At 48.1% G+C, this 23402-nt stretch overlaps 1 protein-coding gene across 1 annotated transcript; it reads left to right on the plus strand.

The window, feature by feature from the left end:
- Positions 1-568: 568 nt before the first annotated feature.
- Positions 569-23099, plus strand: CIZ1 (CDKN1A interacting zinc finger protein 1). Its single transcript, XM_007944282.1, has 16 exons — positions 569-654; positions 875-990; positions 2930-3001; positions 4883-5112; positions 7332-7425; positions 7643-7751; positions 8156-8751; positions 9006-9127; positions 9405-9599; positions 10338-10462; positions 20525-20612; positions 21063-21176; positions 21378-21527; positions 22126-22195; positions 22407-22528; positions 22884-23099. The coding sequence occupies exons 1-16, from the start codon at positions 569-571 to the stop codon at positions 23097-23099; spliced, it is 2505 nt and encodes an 834-aa protein (XP_007942473.1).
- The last annotated feature ends 303 nt before the right edge of the window (positions 23100-23402 follow it).

A 23402-nucleotide genomic window follows, 5' to 3' on the forward strand; every position in this document is an offset into this window, starting at 1 on the left:
TGCTGGGGTTTTCGGATTTGACGGATAATGTCTCTATCTGAAGAAGAAGGAGTTAGCGGAATGGTGGGGGCTGGGGAGTTGAGAGGGCACGCAAAGAATGGAATTGGAGTAGAGAGGGAGGGACGTCTACTTGGTTCATGGGTGAAAGTGAAAGCATATTGGAGTGAGGCGGGAGGGTCGTTGATCTTACTGACACAACATAGGGCAGAAGGGAGAAGGTAGGAATATACAAAAGAATTGTGAGTGGGGAGGGGCAGGCGGCGGGACAGGATTGGTGGAGAATGATGGGGGTAGGGAGGCTCTCCTGGAAGGATGGAGCCCCTAGAGTTGGAGTTGGAGCTGGGGATATGAAGGAGGACTATTGACAGGGTTTGGGTAAATTAGCCTGAGGCTGCTTGAGTGGGGTTGTTACTGGCAGCATTGGAGAGTATTGAAAGGATGGCATGCGAATGTGAGCATGCTCTTGGCGCGACTGGGAGTGTAGCCTGAAGTTCACCAGGCAGTATTTGAGGGTTGAACCAAACCATGGCAAGACCCTCGCTTACCTGCCTCTCTACCCCCAGTGGCCATGTTCAACCAGCAGCAATTGCTGCAGCTCCAGCAGCTACTCCAGCAGTCCCCACCACAAGCCCCCATACCCATGGCGCTTGGCAGGTGAGCTCCCCACTGGGGGTGGGCGACCCCTGATCCACGTCCTGGGGACTTCTCATCACAGTCCTTTCTCCCAGGGTCATCCCTGCTAGAGGCTTGGGGGATCTTCAACTCTGACCCCCAAGGGAATCCTCTGTCTGCTCTAGTGGGGCACAGAGAGGTCAGGGAAGAGGGAGGGTCTGGGCTCCTCAACAGCCCTGTGACACCGCTTTCCAACACACAGGGGGCTCCCTCAGCAGCAGCCACAGCAGCAGCTTCTGAATTTCCAGGGCACCAACTCGAACTCCCTCCTCAACGGCTCCATGCTGCAGAGAGCTTTGCTTTTACAGCAGTTGCAAGGTAGGGTGCTGGGCCCCTTCCTGCTTCTTTCAGTGTAGCTCCCAGCAGCCCCCTTACACTACATCTCATCCAATCCACCCAATAACCCTGGGAGGAAACTGCTCTCAGCTCCCTGCTTTACGCAGGAGGACACTGAGAGGTGAAAGTCCCTAAATTACTCAGCTGAGTACAGGTCTGTGTGATCACAGAGCCAAGCCCTTGGCCATGGTGCTGCCGTCATGGGCAGTGCTCAGTGCACTTAACCTCTCATTCAGAGTAGATAAGCTAATGAATGGAAAGGAGTATTTTGACCACCCTTCTCTGCATCCCAAAGAGCTCTGGTTAAGTGCTTGGCTGCTAACAGAACGATCAGTGGTTTAAACCTACCCAGCCACTCCGCCAGAGAAAAGATTTAATAATCTGCTCCTGTAAAGATTAAAAAAACATTAAATCCATTGCCACCGAGTCAATGCTGACTCATAGCAACCTTATAGGACAGAGTAGAACTGCCCCATAGGGTTTCCAAGGCTGCCAATCTTTATGGAAGCAGACTGCTGTATCTTTCTTCTGCCCACTGACCTTTCTGTTAGCAGCCAAGAGCTCAACCACTGCACCACCAGGGTCCCGTCTATAAAGATTACAGCCTAGGAAACCTTATGGGACAGTTCTACTCTGTCATATAGGGTTGCTGTGAGTCAGAATGGACCCGACAGCACACACCACCACTACCTTGGTATCCCATTTGACATGAGGAGGCTAAGACCCAAAGAAGGGAAGTCATTCTCCCTGGGTCGTACAACACAGAGACCCACAATGTATATATACATTCTTTCCCCATACTCTTTGAAGTGGGTGAGCTAGACCAGGTCCTGGATCTGCTGATCTCCAGTGTCTAAGTGGGCGTCTCTAGACCTGTGCATTAAACACGTATCCTTGCCTCCGTTTCCCTTTGTGGAGAGCAGCTTCTCAGTTCTTCCTTCTTGGATGCTACTTCTGATCCCTCAGCCCCTTGAAAGAGTAATCCTGGGGCCCAGTGATCTGGGGCCAGCTCATGTTCAGACCTAGACCCTCCCACAAGACTGTTAACAGTAATGATAGCTTCCTCTGGGCAAGGCATTGTGCTGAGGCCTTTTCAAACTGAACTCTTTGACTCTGCTGACAATCATAGGGGTAGATACAGCCATCATCCCCATTTGACAGATGAAGAAACTGAGACCCAGAAGGGGTCATGTGCCTATGGTCACACAGTGAGTAGGTGTTGACTAGAATGGGAATTAGAGCCCACGTCTTACTGCACAGCTGTGATCTTAGCCAGCAGACCATCCTGCCTCATCAGAAGATACGATGCCTTGTTAATCTTCAGTCTTGCTAGAGCTACGTGGGGGTGGATGGTCCTGGGAGCTGACTTGCAAATGATGGATGGATGGAAAGTTGAAAATACTCACAGAGACCCACAATGTATACATACATTCTTGCCCTGTACTCTTTGAAGAAAAATTAAAAGATATAAACAAAGGCTATAGGAAAATTCAAACCAGCATTTGAAGATACCATCGGTCAGTGTTTTGGTATATTTCCTCCTATTTTCTTTCTAGGCACAGTCTTGGAAATTTGGACATGATTGTGGTTGTATCATAAGTGGAAGGCTGTATTGTATTTTTCACCAGATGTATTGGATCATTTACCATATGAGTTTACAGTCTCTGTAAAAATGGGTTTTAATAGCTATTTAATACCATTGAGGGTATGTTCACTTGCCTACCCAAAACTTCTCCTCTTACTGGACAATTGAGCTATTTATTTCCTTTTTTTTTCCCCTGCTATTTTAAATAACACTGGGATGAATATCTTTTTGATGTTTGAGACTATTTTCTTAGACTGGATTCCCAAAAGTAGAATGATGGGTGGAGATGGATGTTTTGTGGCTTTTGATAAGTGTTGCCAAATTGCTTTCCCAAAGGACTGGACCAGTTTGCAATGCTACCAGCCACGTATGACAGTGCCGGTCTCACCATGCCCACATCAACATTGGGTATTATATGTTTTTTGTTTTTAATATATGTATATAATATATTAATTTGGTTGTCAAGACAAGCTATAGCATTAATATGTTAATTTCCATTTCTTTGAATGCTAGTGCTGTTGAACCTTTTATATTTGTCTGTTATAACATTTGTACTTTTGTGACTTGTCCATGTCCTTTGTCCACTTTTCTATTTGGGTGTTCCATCTTTTGTCTTACTGTTTTTAAGAGCTAGTGTGCTGGCTCTCTCTGTATACATAGGTAGGTATTTATGTGATCTATATGCATTTATTTTAATTTAATGTTAATTAAGCACCTACTATGTACCAGGCACATTTGTATATCTCACTGAATCCTCACAAAACATTGTGAGGCAAGCACTAGTATTGTCCCCATTTTGGAGATGAGGGAACTGAAGCTGAGAAGGAGAGAGACTGATTTGCCTGAGGTCACAGAGCTTGTACAGTAGAGTCTGGATTTGAACCCAGCTCCCACAGCACATTTGATTCATGCTGTTAGCCCCTGTGCTTCACACCCCAGCACAATGAAGCACTTCAGTGTGTTGGTGCAATCATTCCAACTGTATTTCATTTCTCAAAAGCTTCCTGAGTGTTGGACCTCCCCGGAGGTGTGGAGCTGAGTTGGATGAGGAGCCTGCCCTTGAGGTTGGGTGGTGAGCAGCTGGAAGCAGACAAGGAGGTTGTGCAGCTGGCCCCAAGCCTGTGGAGACATAGAGGGGGGCTGGCAAGATATAGAGTGGGGCTAGGAAAGCCTCCTGGAAGAGAAACACCTAAAGGAAGGTCTGAAAGACAACTAGGAGGAGTTAGTGAGAGGAGAATAGCCCAGGCAGAGGGAACAGCATGTGCCAAGGCCCAGAGGCAAAGGAAACCAGGAAAGTTTGAGGAACGCATGGGGGAATATGGCTACGGTATAGTTGCGGTATGTGTAGGAAGAATGGCAAGAGTCAGAGGTGGACTAGTCTGGACCTCCATGGTGAGGACTGGGTTTCATTCCCGAGCATCGGGGAGCTATGGAAGGGTCTAGGCAGGGGGAGAAACATGGTCAGAATGTGGCTTTAGAAAGATCACTGTTTGCTTTTGGTCTGTGGGAAGATTGTGGGTGATGTTCAGATAAGAGATGAAGTGGCTTTGGAAAAGATAGGGTGAGAGTGGAGCTAGGGCAAGCCAGACTAGGAAGAGTTGATGTAGGAGGTAGAGTTGATAGAACTTGGTGATAGCTTGAATGGGGGGACACAGAGAGGGGTCAGGAGGACCCCTGGATCATGGCTGGGGCCAGCAGGTAGACGGCACTGCCTCTCATAGACCCTGGCAAGCTGTTCCTCCACTTCGTGTCTCTGTTTTCTCCAGTAAAGTAGAGATAATAGAACCTACCCCTAATGACTGCTCATGTGTGGAAAGAACTTAGCACAGTGCCTGGCTCATAGCAGGCCTTGGATGAAGGGTTGCTGGTACGTGTGGGGATGTCTCATTATTCCAGGGACTAGCCATCTTGCTGGTTCTCCTTACAGGCCTCGCACTTGGTCTTTCATGTACCCTAAGGCATATACCCTAAAGCGTACATGAGGGTGAGCAGGGTTGCTGGGGCTAGTCAAGCCGCTGACCAGGGAGACATCTGGAGGGGGAGAAGGTAGCGTCCCACCCTTAACCTCACCCCTGTCCTCCAGTTGGAGCAGAAAACCAGCCCTAAGGCCTCCTTCACTACCAGTGCCTAAGTGGGACTGACCCCTTTGGCTTTCATCTCTGGCTCCTTGAGTAGGGAATGCCCCCCTTCAAAGTTGTCTGTTAAGTTCCCATGATGCTTTGGGTGACTGACCCCTGACACTCATTTCTGCCAACCAACCACAATTGTGATCCCTCTTCTTACCCACAGGTAACTTCCGTGGCTACAACTTGGCAACCCCAAACCTGACAGCCCCCAGCCTCACACCCCCCCAACTGGCGACCCCAAATCTACAACAATTCTTTCCCCAAGCCACTCGCCAGTCCCTGCTGGGCCCCCCTCCTGTTGGGCTCCCCATGAACCCTTCCCAGATCAACCTCTCAGGGAGGACCTCCCAGAAACAGGCCCGTACCCCGTCATCCACTACCCCCAGTCACAAGGTGAGTGGAGATGGGTGGAGCAGGTAGGGATGGGAGGGGAAGAGGGGCTACCTGGGTATCAGCCTGCTCCATCCACTCTGGCTGTGAGCTCGCCTTTTGGGCAGGTCACACACCCTTTTCATGCCTCAGTTTCCTCATCTGTAAAGTAAGACATCTGACTTGTCTAGTGTTCCCCAAACTTCAAACATTCCCATATCCTAACATGATTTTTGCCATGTCAAACACTACCAGTGCTATTATTTACTTAATATTTCTCTTTAAAAAGCTCTGTGGGTACTCTGGTTAAGGCATTGGGCTGCAAACTAAAAGGTCAGCAGTTCGAACCCACCAGCCACTCTGCAGGGGAAAGATGAGGCAGTCAGCTTCTGTAAAGATTTACAGCCTTGAAAACCCTATAGGACAGTTCTGCTCTGTTCTGTAGGGTTGCTATGAGTTGGAATCGACTTGATGGTAGTAGGTCTGGTTTTTATTTTTGTTTTATTTCCCTTTAAATCAGTACTGTCCATAATTTAAAATTCTCGAGCAACCACATTTTTTGAAAATAAAAAGAAACAGGTGAAATTAGTTTTACTAATATATTTTATTTAACTCACTACATCAAATATATGATCATTTTAACATTATGATAAATTATTAATGAAAATTATTAGTGAGGTATTTTTACAGTCTTCCTTTTTTTGTATTAAGTCTTCAAAATTCTGTATGCATTATACTTTGGCACATGGGCTGGACTGGACACATTTCAAGGACCCAAAAGCCTTGTGTGGCCAGTGGCTACTGTATGAGATAGCACAGCTTTCAATGAACTGGCTTCTTTTCAATTACATTTATTTAAAAAGGACACTTTCTACCACTGCCTGAAATGCAAAACCAGTATGGCTAATCATGCATAGAAATGAAAGAAATGTAATTGGGATGAGATGATGTTATAAAATCCTAAACTATACACTGTTAATAGTTGAAGGTTCTGAGCCTACAGCCTCTGCAATGAGCTGGTGTTTGGAGCCTTGAGTTATTAAAGGTGCCAGTGTGAGCCTTTCACTGACATCGCAGAAAGGATCAGAGACTGGCAGAAGGCAGCACCTCCCTGAGACTGCCTGTCCCTGAAACTCCCATAGCCCCTTGTACACACCATGTTCCTGAGTTCAGTTCCAGGGCTGGGGGCAGAATCCTCTTTCCTGGCTGCTCTGAGGCATGCCCCTCTAGACAGGGACCTCAGCCTGGCACCTTCTGATAGGGCCTATTGTAACATGGTCCTTTAAGGACTGTCTGGTGTCTGCCTGCTCTGTTTTACTTGTGGGAAATCTGAGGCTCAGAGAGTGGGGTGGGGAGTTGCCCTGGGCCACGCAGCTGGAGCACAGTGCCTGAGTCTTGGGGCAGGGTGAGAGCTGGGTACTTTCTGAAGGGTGTGTGGAGTCCTTACTCAATACCCAGGTTGCTGTCCCCTATTCATTGCTGACCCCTCGGACTTAGTGGGAGGGAAAGAGGCTGCAGGTGGATTCCTGGGGGAGGCCTGGCACTGACCAAAGTCACGTGTTCATTTAGAACTTACTGGGAATTCAGACCTGTGGTCTGGCCCTCCTGGAATTCTTGGTTTTGGGCTGGGGGTGGGCTGGAGAGACCTGAAACACAAATACTACAACAACTAGTTAATTAAGATAATGAAAAATGGCTCAGGGTTCTCTGGGGACCTGTACTTGGAGTCTGCACCTAGCCTGGGGTCAGGAGGGCTTCCTGTAAGAAGTGCTTTTGAAGCTCTGGGTAAAGGCCTGGGGACAGGAAGAGGCCTGGGGACAGGAAGAGGCCTGGGACTTTGGATGACCAGAGAGGTTGAGGGGAGAGTGGGGTAAGATGAGGCTGGAGTGGAGAACGGGGCAGAGGCTGGTTAGTAAGGGGGCTTGAGAGTAGTGACAGGGAGAACTCCAGGATGTCAGGAAGCACAGGAGGGTTTTAAGCCCAAAAGAGATGAGAGAGATGATCAAGTTTGTGTTTTAGAAAGATCCCTCTGGCTGCTTCATGAAGAAGGGGGTGGAGAAGTCAGGACCCTCCTAGATGATTCTGGGGTGTTTTGGACCATCCGCTTGGCAGCTCTGGGGCCAGGCCAGCCAGAGTCCCCCGGGCCCCTTCATCCTCTGGGGGACTAGTGCAGCCACTGTTGGGCAAGCTGCATTTGCAAGGGTGGATGCCAGATATCAGAAATGGGTTCTGAAAGGAAGCAGGATTCTTCTTCTCAGACGATGCCCATGGACGACAAGTCAGACCCCCCAGAGGGGTCTGAGGAAGCCACAGAGGCCAGAACTGACACACCAGAAGGTGAGAGACGGAGGCTGCTGGCTCAGAGGGGACATGGGTTGGGGCAGGCATGTGCCACGTCGGTGGGTAACGGAGGCAGATGTGGGAGGCAGGTGGAGTACCCTCCCTTTCTCAGATCAGGGAAGGGGTGGGGTGTGTGGTGAGGCCAGGCCTCATCTCCTAGCACTCTTAAGTGTCCAACACAGCATTCAGGTCCCTCATCTACCCTCCATTCTAGGTCAGGAGTCCCCCCACTGCCCAGATGGCACCACTAAGGAGAAACACACCTCAAGGCCAGAGCCAGAGCCTTGTGAGAGGTTGGAGCTGCCAGCCAAGAGGTTGAAAAGGTAAGTACCCTATGCTCACATTCCTGAAAAGGGCAGAGCTCTTCAGAGCCATAGCCTCTGGCACTTTACCTGGGAGGGCCGCTAACCAACGCTGGTGTCTTCATTGTGACTGAGCCCAACCTGGAGGCCAGGCCATGGGGCCAGGTGGAAGGGTGGATTTGTGCATCTGAGACCTCAGAGGGTACGCAGGCTTACAGAGTTTTGTGTACATATTAGCAAGTTCTGGGAGATGTGATTCTCCCCAGTTCACCTGTATGAAACTGAGGCTCAGAGAGGTGAAGGGGCTTTCCCCGATCCCCCACTCAGAAATGGTAGAACGAGTGTTGGAACTTGAGTCTCTTTCTTGGGAGCTTCCACTGGCCCTCTGGGAAGACATGAATTTGATTCTTCTTGATCCTTCCTAGCTCAGAGGAGTCCACAGAGAAGAGGCCCCCTGGGCAGCTGCAGGCAAAGGTCCAGCCACAGGCCCGGATGACAATCCCGAAGCAGACGCAGACCCCTGAGCTGCTGCCCGAGCCTCTGGAAGCCCACGTACCACCACGATTCTCACCACGGGTTCTGCAGATCCAGACCCAGGTGCAGCGAAAGACTCAGCCACAGATGCCATCAGTGGCTGCCCAGATACAGCCCAGGCTGCAGAAGCAGGCACAAACCCAGACCTATCCAGAGCACTTAGAGCCTCTGCAACCACAGGTGCAGCCCCAGGGGCAGCCCCAGGCACCTTCACAGCCCCCAGAGCAGCCACAGCCACAGCTGCAGAAGCAGGTGCAGACACAGACATATCCACAGGTACAGACACAGCTGCAGACACAAACTCAGCCAAGGGCCCAGCCACGAGAACAGCCACTTGAGCAGCCTCCCATGCACTTGCCACCAGAGCAGACCCAGGAGCAGCTTCAGACCCAGCCACAGATGTCAGGGCCAGCACCACAGCAACCACCAGTTCCAGTTCATGCCACTGTGCCAGACATGCCGCCGGATACGGTAGAAGCAGGAGGAAGTAAGTGAGCTCTGGCCCCTAACTGACCCCAGTGTTGGAGCAGCTCTGCTGGAACCCTTTGTTCCTTCCTGGGACTTTCTGACTCTGAGTATAGCCTGAGACTGAGGTCTGGGCCTGGAACCAAGCCCTGGCTATCTACACTAGAGGCTTGAAGCTGCCAGCTGTGGGCAGAGAAGGCAGCTCTTGGATTTGGGTCTCTCTGGATCTAGGGTGGGAGACAGACTCTGGGGAACAGTGCACATCTGTCATTTCAGGGCTGGAGGAGGCCTCTCCAGGGCCAGCAGATGCCCAAGTCAGCATGGAGGGGAGCCAGGAGGAACCAGCCGGCAGCCTGGATTTGGGAGAATGTGAAAAAAGAGCTAGAGAGATGCTCAGGGTGGGTAGAGACATTAATGTGACAGCTGGGGGCCCAGCCTGGGGGACTGGGGACTTGAGGGCCTCAGAACCCAGCAATGGTATGGCTTCTGTCTGCCCCAGACCACCTTAGGCCCACCCTGTTTCCTGTTTCCCCATCTGCAAAATGGGATGGCAGCCCTTGAAACCTGGGGTGCTTAGGCAGACCAGACTGGATTTGATGGTGCTTTGTCCAAAACTGGGGCTGACCTACCAGAAGGGCCCAGTTGGTGGTAGCTCATCTCCTGCTTCTGGTACAGGTTTGGGGTGCCGGGGGCTCCCTGAAGGTCACCATCCTGCAGAGCAGTGACAGTCGGGCCTTTAGCACTGTACCCGTGACTCCTGGGCCCCGTCCCAGCGACACCACGTCCACCACCCCCACTGGCAGCACACCTTCCAAGCAGCCCCTCCAGTTCTTCTGCTACATCTGTAAGGCCAACTGCACCAGTCAGCAGGTACTACACTGTGGGCCCCAGGTGGGTGGGCGGAGTGGGTGGGGCAGAGGGTGGGGTCTGGGTGGGATGCCCAGCCTGCCCCTTCCATAGCTGCCTGAGTAGCCACACTAGGCCCTGTGAGCCCTGTCCCTGCAAGCTGTTCACTTCCTCTGAAAACATTTCCTGACCAGTCAAGAACATAGGTTTTTAGAGTCAGGCAGACCTAGTTCAAATCCAGCTGGGCCCCTGACCAGCTGTGTGGACCTTGTCACGGTGTCCTCATGAGTTAGATGCCTCATCAGGTGGTTTTGAGGAGTCAGGAATTTGACATTGAAGTCATGAGCCCGTCTTGGCCCAGAGTGAGCATTCTCATGCAGCATTAATCATAGCATGATACTCGTATTCTTACTACTGTGGATATTCTCACTCCTGTTACTCTCTGCTTTGCTCCAAGCAGAGCCATGGAGACCTGGAAATTAATCAGGCTGTTCATCTTCTTTGATGTATTCACACAGTCTTCCCTCTACACAGCCAGCTTCTTCCTAGGAGGGGTAGGAGCTCTGGCTAGTGGGTACTCACTCTGTGCCTTGGTTTACCTTCCTGTTCTGGCCTGTGCTGGGCTGTCGTGAGAGTAACGGTCTCACAGCAGTGGCTGGGTGGCTCTGAGGGTAAGGTTTGAATTCTCCTCCCCAGACCCTACCATTGCCTGCTGCCCTGGGCTCACACCTCAAGCCCATCCTTCACTTCCTCCTGCTGCAGGAGTTCCAGGACCACATGGCAGGAGCCCAGCACCAGCAGCGGCTTGGGGAGATCCAGCACACAAGCCAAGCCTGCCTCTTGTCCCTGCTGCCCGTGCCCCGGGACGTCCTGGAGAGAGAGGAGGAGTGAGTTGGGGGGAGTGTCTCAGAGGCTCAGTGCTGGAAAGTGGGCAGTCTCATGGGGTGGAAAAGGCTGAAATCTCCAGAGGGGCTCTGAATCTGCCATCCCCAAGAGCTACCTTTGAGTTAAGCTTTGCCCTCCCCTGGAGACCGCTTCATACCTAGGACCTCAGCTTTACCCATCTGTAAGATGGCCTAGTGATGGGTATAGTATTGGAATTCATGAATTAGATAGTCTTTTAAGGTCCTGTCCAGGCAGGAAGAATGTGACCAACCACACCTGGCGTAAGTGCTCACCCAGCCATGGAAAAGCACACTGGTTAGGACTGGGTCCTCCTGTTGCCCAAGGTTAGAGCTTCCTCGCCTCTCCTTGCTTCATTATCAGGAGGGTTCAGCCGATTGGAAGTGTCACCTCTCATGTGAGAAGGCCCCGTGGGAAGCTGGAGGATCCTTCCTGACCCTGTGGGTAGTCCCACAGGCCTGTAGGGGCTGAGAGGCATCATCAGTGTGAGAGCTGGATACTGTTGGCTCAGGCCACCTAGGTGACATAGACTCTGACTCATGGGACATATTCCCATAACTCCATATTCTCACTTTTTTCAGAAGTATCCACAAACCCAGATTTATGTGTGAAATCTCCCAATTTCAAGATGTTAACAGTTAGTTCAGAATTAAAGCACACAAACACTATGGAGACCAAGCCAAACCCACCCCCATGCTGCATAGGCCCTTGAATCAGTGGTCAAGGATGGGCTGTGAGAGTTTAAAGGGGTCACAGCTTGAAGTTCCCATTTACTAGGGGTTGGGAGAGGCCCTTGATAGGCCTCTGAGAAATGGCTCTGCTTTGTGCACCTCCAGTGATGGGGAGCTCTCTTGCTTTCTCTCCAAGGACACTCTCACTGAGTGAAAAGAGCTTCCTTTTATGGTTTTGCAGTGTGTTCTCAAGCCTTAAACCACCTCCCACTTGCTGACCCAGGAATTACACTTAAAAAATCATAAACGAGAAATTTTATCATAATACGTTCCTTGTAGGAGCAATATAATGGTAAATAATAATAATAATTTGATTGAAAATGATCTGAAATATCCAAAACTGGGGGATTGGTTGCATCCATTAAAGTGTGTTCACTTGGGAGAACAACCAATAAAGAGGACAATTGTGGGACTATATGTAATGATGTGGAAATACCTATAATGCAATGTCAAGTTAAGGTAGGATTCAGAACTGCATATTGCAATTAATTATGTTGGAAGAAAACTGGAAGGCTGTAACCCAGGCTCTTAACAAGTTTAGGGGAGAGCGTTTGGGATACAGAGGAAAAATTCGTCCTTCAGATAGGCTGCCTGTCCTTCCTTTATCCAACACAGTCAGAAAATCTGGGCTGATCCCACGCTACATTCTAGGGAATCTGGGGTGGGGTCCTGGCCTCCCAGAGCTCACGTCCGATGGATTGTTGTTGTTAGGTGCTGTCGAGTCGTCTCCGACTTATAACGACCCTACGTACAACAGAACAAAACACTGCCCAGTCCTGTGCCAGCCTCATGATCTTGCTGTACCTGAGCCCATCGTTGCAGTAACTGTGTCAATCCATCTTGTTGAGGGCCTTCCCCTTTTTTGTTGACCCTCCATTTTACCAAGCATGAAACCCTTCTCCAGGGAATTGCCCCTTCTTACAACGTGACCAAAGTGGGTGAGGCGAAGTCTGGCCATTCTCACTTCCAAGGAGTATTCTGGCTGTACTTCTTTCAGGACAGATTTGTCCAATGGGAGCAGAAGATAAATCAGGTCCTCCCAATCCATCATGGAAAATGCTATGGTAGTGGCACTTTTGGAGCCCAGAAGGGAGGAGCCTGGCTTACTGGGATGGAGAGAGGTCCAGAAATGAGGACGTCTACAAGACAGGCTTTGTGAAGGATCAGGCAGTTAAACGGAAGGAAAAGTAGTTTTCAAGGCCATAGATCCTCACTGGCATCACCATCTTGGTGTCCTCTAGGGCATGCCACCAGTGCCAGTGTCTCACATCTGTCCATGTTCAGCTGCACTAAACATTAACAACAAAGGAAAAGAAAATATCCCTCCTGTAAGGCAGCATCAGGACTTGTCTAGATTCCCGAGGGATAAGAATCAGCATCAGCACAAAGCTGGTTCCTGTGAGGTAGAAGTCAGACATAGCTCCACTCTCCAAGTTCTTCGCCATTTCTGATACCGTTTGTTCTCCCTCACGGCCCTCTCTACTTCTCTGCTGGGTTTGATAACTCAGTGCATTGGCCACATACAACTCACAGAACCACACTCACAGTTATGTGGTATATTAGGGAAGTAACAGGCTATAACATGGGATCACAATCGACTTGGAAGTCACAGAAACAACTCAGGATCAGGAAGCACACAGGCAAGGTCTGGAAGTCTCTCCTGAGGCAGAGAACACATCCCTCCCTTTTTCAGTACAGAACATCTCTCTCAGGACCTTGCCTTGGCCATGCTAGCCGGCGTGGCCCCACCTTGCTGTGCACAATCCCTCTCGGCCATGCAGGCCTCTCTGCCTTTGGTTACCCTGCCACTGGCCTTTCTGCTCCTAACTGGCCCAGCTCATAGCCAGTGTAGCAACTTCCCCTGCTGCTGCTCTCCTAGCAGCAGCTTTCTACCATCATTGCCACCTCTGCCACAGGACCCTTTGAAAAAGTTTGAAATATTGTGAGAATTACCAAAATGTGACACAGAGACATAAAGTGAGCACATGCTGTTAGAAAAATGCCACCAATAGACTTGCTTGATGCAGGGTTGTCACACACCTTCATTCTGTAAAAAATTCAATTACCCGAGGTGCAATAAAGTGAAGTGCAATAAAACAGGGCATGCCTGTATTAGCAAACTCCTTGTCAGTTTTGAGGTATGCCCCTCACAGCAGGACCACAAACCAACCAATCCCTGCAAGTGACTCAATCTGATTTGATGGATTTTCAAGCTACTATTTGCATAGCAAGTCAACTAGTCCCTGCAATGTGTGCAAAATAGACCAGTCACAGTCCAGGGCCAGATTTTAAAAAGTTTCAAAAGTATCAAATTGGTTACCCAGGAAATGTCAATTAACCTAGGACAAAAGTAGCAAACCCTCTGGGACAGAAAATAACCTAGGTGCTCCCTGCTCCAAACTGCTTTTTCAAAGAACTAGGGCAAAGGGAAGAAGCTTTGGTGGCATAGTAGATAAGGTATTTGGCTGCTAACCAGAAGGTCAGCAGTTCAAACTCACTAGTTGTTCCATGAGGAAGGAAGATGGGCAATCTACTTCCGTAGTGATACTGCCTCAGAAATCCAAGGAGGGGTTGCTATGAGTCGGGTCCGACTCAACGGCACATAACAACAACAACAGCAGTTGCTCCACAGAAGGAAGATGGGGAGATCTACATCCATAAAGATTTACAGCCTCAGAAACCCAACGAGGGTCACTATGAGTCGAAATTGACTCAATGGCAATGAGGAGTTTTGTTCTGTTTTGTTTTTTAGGGCAAAGGTAGGGAACTCTAGTGGCGCAGTGCCTAAGGCATCTGACTGCTAACCAGAAGGTTGGTGGTTCAAACCTACCAGCCACTTGGAAGAAGTAAATCTACTTCCGAGAAGATTTACTGCCTTGAAAACCCAATGGGGGTCACTATGAGTCAGAATCAACTTAAAGGCAGTGGGAGGGCAAAGGTGGTTCAAGGAGAAAAATCTCTCAAGCTGTTTTTCCAGAGACCCAAGGCAAAAGTCCACATCAAGGAATTCATTTTCCCACACCTCCAGTCCCAACCTATGATTCCAATATGTGGACATCAGTACTGTCCTGTATCAGATGGGTCCTTTGGAGTTGTAACAGGACCCCAATTCACATTAGCTGGAGCAAAAACAGGCAGTGTTTTGACTTTTGTAATTGGGAAAGTGAGGGACACAGTTGGAACCTGTAACTCTAAAGATGCCCAGGGACACCATCACTTAGGTTCATTTCTCTGCTCAGTGGACACCCCTAACCCCAGCCTCTCTGCATTGTGACCCCAGGGAAGAGGATCAGTGGTCCAGCTGTGGTCATGTGACCATTTTTGAGCAAATCCTGTGGCTAGGAATGGTGTGTTGTGATTGGCCAGGCCTGGGTCATGTGTCTGCCCTTAGGTGGACAGGGCCAGTTTACCCAGCCACAAGGAATGAGTTTCTCCATGGGAAAGGATGTTCCCGCAAGTGGGATGGAGTGCTAGACCCCAGAACTGAGCCCATCACCCTAGCCAATGAGGGTGACTGTCCTATCGCTCCTCAGTGCCCAGAGAGCGGGCTCCATTGTCCAAGCCTTCACCTGCCTTGGCTGTTTGTAAGAGGCCTCAGCACAGTAATGGATCAGGTTGCTGCCTGATTACCAAGTCCTCTTCCCCACTCATTTTCTTCATAATCCAGTCAGTGGGCTTTCTGATTGCAAAGATATTAAAATGCACATTAAAAAATTAAAATGTTAGAAAGTTGGGTTGTAGTTAAAAGCAACCTCCCTCCAGAGCAAGCTGTTGGTTCCATAGCTCACTCTGGACTTGTTCACAAGTGTCAATAGGGTTCACCTAGAACAATAAGAACCTGAAAGTCCTAATACCTGGTACTCTCATTATGTGGTCAATAGGGCTTTTTCAATTGGGGGAAAAAATCTGATTACAAATATATTTCATATATATATATGTGTGTGTGTGTGTGTGTATATGTGTGTGTGTATACATGGAACTCTGGTAGTGTAGTGCCGAAGGCACTTGACTGCTAACCAGAAGTCTGGCGGTTCAAACCCACCAGCCACTCCTTGGAAGGAAGGTTGTGCAATCTACTTCTGTAGTGATAACTGCCTTGGAAACCCGATGAGGGGTCACCATGAGTTGGGTCTGACTCCACAGCAAATAACAACAACAAATGTATATATATATAAAATGAACATTATATATATATATGTAATGAATATTATATATATATATATATATATATATAAAATATGTAATGAACATTATATATATATATATATATATATAATGTTCATTGTATAACAGAAATACATGGACACACAAGATTAAAAATTACTCATAACCCCACTGCCTGGAGATAAACATTGTTTCTATTTTGGCCTATATTCATCCTCCTATGATCTTTTCTGTGTTTATACAATTAATCTTTTAAAAAAGAAAAATCTGACTCATGCCACACAATGTATGTGAATCTTTTCCAAGTCTTTAAATCTCCCTCTGCAAACAAGGGTTCTTACTAAGGCTCCATCAGCGGACTGGGGGGTCCATGAGCCCCCTGACATTTATGTAAAGATGTGTATGTGCGTTCTCTTGCAGAGGGTTTGTATTTTTACCAACTTGTAATATGTTTTTGTGTATGTTTGGTGGTTCTTCTGTAGCAAGCTGCCTCCATGAAAGGATACGCTCTGGCCTGGGATACCACACACCTTGTCTCTGACATTTTAAGATTTTCTTTTTTTTTTTAGTGACATTTTTCAATGTGTAGAAGTTTTAAATTTTATGCAGATTTATCATTTTTTTCCATTTTGATTTCTGGCCTTGGTGTTACATTTAGAAAGATCCTTCCCAACCTAAGATTATATACATATTTGCCCGCTCCCTTTTTAAATATATGGTTATTTATTTATTTATTGGTTTCCGTATGTGTGTGTGTGTGTGTGTGTAACGTATCTAGGAATTTCTCTCCCCTCCTTTTCCCTCCTGTCCCTTGTAACCAACAAAGAAAAGTTTCTTTCCATGTATAAACCTTTCCTTGACTTTTTACAATAGTGGACTATTATAATATTTGTCCTTCTGTGATTGGTTTAATGTCCTCCAAGTTCATCCATGTTATGCAATCTTTTGCAGATTCTACATTATTCTTTAGTATTGCATAGCATTCCATTGTGTGTACGTATCTCAGTTTGGTTATCCATTCCTCCACTGATGGGCACTTAGGTTGTTTCCATCTCTTTGCTATTGTGAATAGTGCTGCGATGAACATGGGTGTTCATATATTTATTCGTGTCCTGGCTCTCACTTCTTTAGGATATATATATATACACACACACACACACACACACATATATATATACATATATATATACACACACACACATATATATATACATATATATATACACACACACACATATATATATACATATATATATATACACACACACATACATATACATATATATATACACACATATATATATATATATGGTTGATTTTTTTTTAGGTGAAATTCATATAGCAGAAAACGAACTGTTTTAAAGTGAACAATTGAGTGGCATTTAGTACATTCACAATGTTGTGCAACCACTACCTCTGTCTAGTTCCAAACATGTTCATCTCCCTAAAAGGAAGCTCACACCCATTAAGCACTCGCTTCCTATTACCTTTTTCCCCTTCGCCTGGCAATCCCGTCTGTGTTCAGTTTCTATGGATTTACCTATTCTGGATATTTATATAAATGAAATCATACAATATGTGACCTTTTATGTCTGGCTTCTTTCACGAAGCATGTTTTTAGGTTCATCCAGGTGTTTATCACTACTTCATTCCTTTTTATTACTGAATAATACGCTATTATTGTATGCATATTCTATAATTAGTTCATCCATTCATCTGTGGTTGGGCATTTGGGCTGTTTCCACCTTTTGGCTGTTGTGAATATGGTTTCTATGACCATTCCTGTGTACGTATTTGTTTGAGTACCTGTTTTCAGTCATTTGGGGCATACACCTAGGAATGGAATTGCTGAGTCATATGGTAATTCTGGAGCTCTGGTGGCTGCTCATCAAAAGCTTGGTGATTCGAACCCACCCTAGCTGCTCTGTGGGAGAAACATGTGGCAGTCTGCTTCCATGAAGATTTATAGCCATGGAAACCCTATGGGGCAGGTCTCTCTGTCCTGTAGGGTCACTGTGAGTCAGAATTGACTTGAGGGCAATAGGTTTGGGTTGGTCTGATGTGGTAATACTTATGTTTGATTTTTTGAGGAGTCACCAAACTGTTTTCCATAGCAGCTTTATCATTTGTAATTCCCACCATTAGTGATAAGGGTTCCAGTTTCTCCATATCCTCACCACTCGTATTATTTTCAATATGGATATAGCGTCATTCCTAGTGGGTGTGAAGTGGTATCTCACTGTGGTTTTGATCTGCGTTTCCCTGATGACTAATGATGTTGAGCGTTTTCTCCTATGCTTGTCGGCCATTTGTGTATCTTCTTCTTTTTCTTTTTTTATTGTGATTTGGGTGAAAATTTACAGAGCAAATACACTTGCCATACAGCAGATCACATACACTTTGTCTCATGACATTGACCACAATTTAGCACAATGCAACATCTCCTCTCCCACTTCCTCCCGATAGGTACCGCTTCCCTGTGTCTATCCCTCCATGCACTCCTACCCCCTGAGCTGTCTCCCTGTGCCTGAGCAGCCCTTCTTTCTCTCTTGCTTGTTCTCTCCAAGGAGTGTATCTACCTCAGGTAAATGCTCAACTAGTATGCCTGTCTGCTGCTTGGCTGGAAGCCACAGGTGTGCATTCAATTCCAGACCTGAAGGGCAGCTAGGGGCTATAGTCTCAGTGGTTCCACTAGGCTCTATCGGGCCAGCAAACCTGTTCCCCGCTTTTTTTTCTTTTTCAAATGATTTTGAGTTCTGTTCCACATTGTTCCTCCTGTCTATCCAGGATCTCCTACAAAGATCCTCTTCCAAGTGGTTGACAGTAGTAGCTGGACACCGTCTATTTCTTCTGGTCTCATAGTCGTATAGGCTGCAGATCGGATGGTGTACCAGTCGCTAGGACTGATTGTTTCTATGAATTTTTTGTTTTCTTCATTCTTCTTGGCTCTGGACGAGGAGAGACCCATCATTGCATCTAGAGGGCAGCTTGCAAGCTTTTAAGATCTCAGTCGCTACTCACCACTAGAAGGTGGAACAATGATTTGTGTAGTATGTTATGCCAATTGAGCTTGATGTCCTCTGTGACTCTGGTCCCGAGCCCACAGGTTCAACTACTCGGTCCCTCTGGGTAGCTGGCTGTGACCAAGCAGTGACTACAACCTTGCCCCTTGTCAGCCCCATTATACACCTGGGAATTCAGATCATACACATAAAGTTATTGGACCACTACTGTCTGCCAACCCTATACATGTTCTTGGGTGCAATTTCATATAGATACCTAATATTTCAGCCTGTCCACCCATCTATCCACCCATATACCCGTGTTTGCCTTCACTGAGCACACCGTACTATATGTGCAAAAGGGTTCATCTTTGTTGTCTGTACTTCCCACCTACCTCTCTCTGTCTTTCTCTTCCTCAATGCCACTATACTGATCACTTACATTTGGTACATTGCCTTTTTCTTCACCCAGATCAAAACTTATCTCTATGTATATCTTCTTTAAAGAAATATGTGTTCAAGTCCTTTGCCTGTTTTTCAACTGTGTTGTCTTTTTGTTGTTGATTCATAAGAGTTCTTTATATATATTCTGGATACCAGACCTTTATCAAGGAGCTCTGGATAAGCAATGGTGAAGAGCTTGGCTGCTAACCTAAAGGTTGGCAATCTGCTTCCATAAAGATTACAGTCAAGAAAACCCTATGGGACAGTTCTGCTCTGTCACATGGGGTCCCCGTGAGTTGAAAACCAACTCGATGGCACCTAACAACAGACCTTTATCAAAGATACTATTTGCAAACATTTTCTACCATGTAGGTTGTCATTTCACTTTTCTTGATAATATCCTTTGATTCACAAAAGATTTTCATTTTGATGAAATCTATGTTTGCTTTTGTTGCTCATGCTTTATCTCAAGGACGTGATCTAATAATCACCAAGTCCATGATTTTGATTTTTGCATCTAAATCTCTATCTAGCTAGAATTTATTGTGAAAGTAGGAAGTGAGAGTAAGGCTGGGTTTACTCAGATGTTGCAGCTCTTTCCCAGTCCTATTTTGAGAGCCTTTTAGCCTAAACGGACTATTTCTAAAGGTGCGCAGTAATGTACCAAACAGTGTTTCTTTGCTATTCATAAGGTTTTCCCTGGCCAATTCTTTGAGAAGTGGATGGCCTCTTCCTTCTTCCTAGTCTGTCTCAGTCTATAAGCTGGGCTGTTACCTGTGCACCAGGTGCATCTCGCTGGGTTTTAAACACCAGAGGCTCAGCCTCAAAACTCTCGTCTACATGTCACCACAGTAGGACAAACCGACAGACAAGTTTGTCTTGCTGTTGGAGACCTCTCGTATCACCCCCACCTGGGTCCCTGTGGCTGACTGTACCTCTGTCTGGCTTCCTGGCTTTTAGTCCCCTTTCTCCTGCTCTTCTGGCCTGCTGCTTTGGGCGTCCCTGAGTTGTCCCTGTTTCGTTCTGCTGTGCATGGGGTCGCTATGAGTTGGAAACAACTCGATGGCACCTAACAACAACAGAAAGTGAGAGGGCAAACTTTTTCTTCTCCAAGTGGACAGCAAACTATCCTGACATAAAATATTGCATAATCTATGCTTCTCAACATCCATTTGTCAAAAGCTAAGTGCTTATCTATATTTGATACACTGTTGGAATGTGCAGCATGCTACAGTTTTAACTATTGTAGCTTGTGATTTTAATTTTAATGGCTGGTGTTCCAAATGCTTCAGATCTCATTTTTCCCCAACATTTTCCTTGGTATTAAGTGTTTGTCAGGATGAACCTCAGAACCATTTTTTGTGTGTGTGATCTGGGTCAAAGTTTACAGAGCAAATTCATTTTCCACTCAGCAGTTCATATACATTTTGTTTCATGACATTGATTGCAATCCTCATAACGTAACTGCTCTCTTCCCACTTCCTCCTTATAGTTAGCTTTGTCCCCATGTCCTCCTTTCCTACGCGTTTCTGCCCTCTGAGCTATCTCCGTGTGTCTCAGAACCATTTCTGCTTGTTAAGTTTCAAAAAAAGATCCTGTTGGAATTTAATTTGCAATTGCCTTATATTTGTGGAGTAATCTGGGAGAGCTGCTCTCTTTGTAAGAACACTGTCACATAGTAATTTTTTTTATTTTTGTTATTCAGAGAGCCTCCACCCAGGCGCTGGTGCAACACCTGCCAGGTGTACTACGTGGGGGACCTGATCCAACACCGCAGGACACAGGACCACAAGGTGCGAGGGCCTGTGTGCTGTAAAGGCACTGGCGGGTGCTAGCTCCAAGCTGAGGGCCGGAGAAGGAGGGCGCTCAGGTTGGGAGTGGAAATAAATGTTGGTCTTTGTCTCTGAAAGATCATCATTGTGTGGTTCCTAGATGAGTCAGTCAGAGTCCTATTTCTTCTTTGGGTCTCCGTTTCCCTATCTGTCCAATGGGAGCAAGGGACCAATGGGGTGCTGCCCTCTCTCCTGTGTCTTCTCTGTCCCTGGCCTGTCTCTCTGCTGCCCTCTCATAGCCAGCTACATGTGTTTGCCCACCAGTGCAGGGGCAGAGAGCAGCTCGGCTTGTTACAGATGTGATGGGCACGCAGGTGAGAGGTGAGGGATCTCCAGGCACTGCTGGGCCGCTCGTCAAGAGGCTAACAGCTGGGGACGCTGCCCGCCACCCACTTGGCCTCCTTTTCCCAGATCGCCAAACACTCCTTGCGGCCGTTCTGCACCGCCTGCAGCCGTTACTTCAAGACCCCCCGCAAGTTTGTGGAGCATGTGAAGTCCCAGGGGCACAAGGACAAAGCCAAGGAGGTAACCCCGGCTCCCTCAGAGGATATGGACCCAGAGAGGCACAGAGCCTTGGCCAAGGCCACACAGCAAGTTGGGGTTTATCCCAGCCCAAACTCATAGCAGGTCTGGAGGGAATGGAACTTTTAGGGGTGCAAGGTTGGTGAGGCGTGGCGCCTTGGCTGCCCAGAGCTGATCTGGACCCTCACCCATTCCCCTGGGCAGCTGAAGATGCTTGAGAAGGAGATACCTGGTCAAGATGAGGACCACTTCATCACGGTGGATGCTGTGGGGTGCTTTGAGGGTGATGAAGAGGAGGAGGAGGAGGACGATGAAGAAGAAGAGATCGAGGTTGAGGAAGAGTTATGCAAACAGGTGCCAGGGATAGGGGGTGGGTGTGGGTGGGCTGAAGGCCATACTCCCAGCCCTGGAAGGACCCTTCCTTCTTCCCCTGAGGCCAGCACTGTGCTGGCACTGATGAATGCCACAATTTATTATTAATAGGAACTGTATTTTACACAACTATGTAAATATATAGGAGCTCTGGTAGCACAGTGCCTAAGGCACTTGACTGCTAACCAGAAGGCCGGCGGTTCAAACCCACCAGCCACTCCTCGGAAGGAAGGTTGGGCAATCTACTTCCATAGTGATACTGCCTCGGAAACCCAAGGAGGGGTCGCTATGAGTCAGGCCTGACTCGACAGCAAACAACAACAACATATAAATATATACATCGTGATAATTCCAGGATGGGCAGGTGAAATTTGCAAGGGCCTAGAAGGTACAAATTGGGAAGGGCACTCTGGGAGGCACGATTAGCATGTGCAAAGGCTCAGAAAATGCTATGCATACCCTCTTGGAAATCAAGGGGATGACTGGGTTGGAAAGCACAGGTGGATTCCAGACCCTCCCACCTGTTTGTGAAGGGTCTGGGGGAAAGCCAGATCCAAGGTCCACACTTGCATGTTTCCAGATGAGGTCCAGAGATATATCCATAGAAGAGTGGAAAGGCTCGGAGACCTACAGCCCCAATACCGCATACGGTAAGGCTCTAGCCCTGAGCCCGCCAGCAGGAGCCGGGGCTCTTGGGCTCCCCCAGATCCCTGCTGCAGCATTCCAGCCAGGAAGCCTGTCCCTCTGTGCTCATCTCTTCTGCTCCAACCTGGAGTGTGCAGGAGCAGATGGGCCCCTTGGGAGGGCAGGACACCTGGCCGGCACTGAGGATGTAAGTGCATAGACCCTGCTGTCCCACAGGTGTGGACTTCCTGGTGCCCGTGATGGGGTACGTCTGCCGCATCTGCCACAAGTTCTACCACAGCAATTCAGGGGCACAGCTCTCCCACTGCAAGTCCTTAACCCACTTTGAGAACCTGCAGGTGAGCTGGGCATCCCTGCCCTGCCTTGTCCTTCCCTGGGGGCTCAGACTCGGTTCAACCTGATGGGGACAGCGAGTGGCCACCTCCCTTCTATGCCCTGGCACCTTCTAACTGGGAGCTGCCCCATGAAGGAATCAGAGCCAGGGTGGGGCTGGACTCTCTCTGTTACTGTTCTAGGGGGTGTTGAAGGTCAAGCTGTTAGTTCAAAAGGCTGGGCTCAGAGAGACTGGAGTATATCACACAGGGTCACACAGCACATCTGTGCTGTCTTGGCTGGGGCTGGGGAAGCAGATGCTGGCGGGAACATACTAGGTAGGGAGGAAGCCCTGATCTCACCTGCACCCTCTATGTCCAGAAATACAAGGCGGCCAAGAACCCCAGCCCCACCACCCGGCCTGTGAGCCGCCGGTGTGCGATCAACGCCCGGAATGCCTTGACCGCCCTGTTCACCTCTGGAGGCCGCCCACCCACCCAGCACAGCACCCAGGATACAGCCAAAACTCCCAGCAAGGTGACAGTCCGACCCCCCCAGCCCCAACCACCCCGGCGCTCTACCCGCCTCAAAACCTGATAGAGGGAGTTGGGAGTCCCTATGCCCAGCCTGTGTAGGGCCAGGTCTGGGAACGCTTTTTAGGAGAGTCTGCTTGGAAACTCTGACATGGTTGGTGTTTTCACTTAAAATCCAATAAAAGAAGGTAGTTTGGCTGTATAGTCCCCACCAGGACTTCTGTCTGGGGGCATGGGGAAAGGGAAGTACTCCAGCCAGCTGTCAGCCAGTGCCCAGCCTCTCTGGATGCAGTGTGGTGGCAGAACCTGAGAACCAGGGACTCTGGGAACATAAGGCACTTCACCTCTCCAAACCTCAGTCTCCCTC

Source organism: Orycteropus afer, unplaced genomic scaffold (assembly GCF_000298275.1).
Source record: "Orycteropus afer afer isolate SDZICR_OR568_19922 unplaced genomic scaffold, OryAfe1.0 scaffold00123, whole genome shotgun sequence".
In the NCBI taxonomy this organism is placed as follows: Eukaryota; Metazoa; Chordata; class Mammalia; order Tubulidentata; family Orycteropodidae; genus Orycteropus; species Orycteropus afer.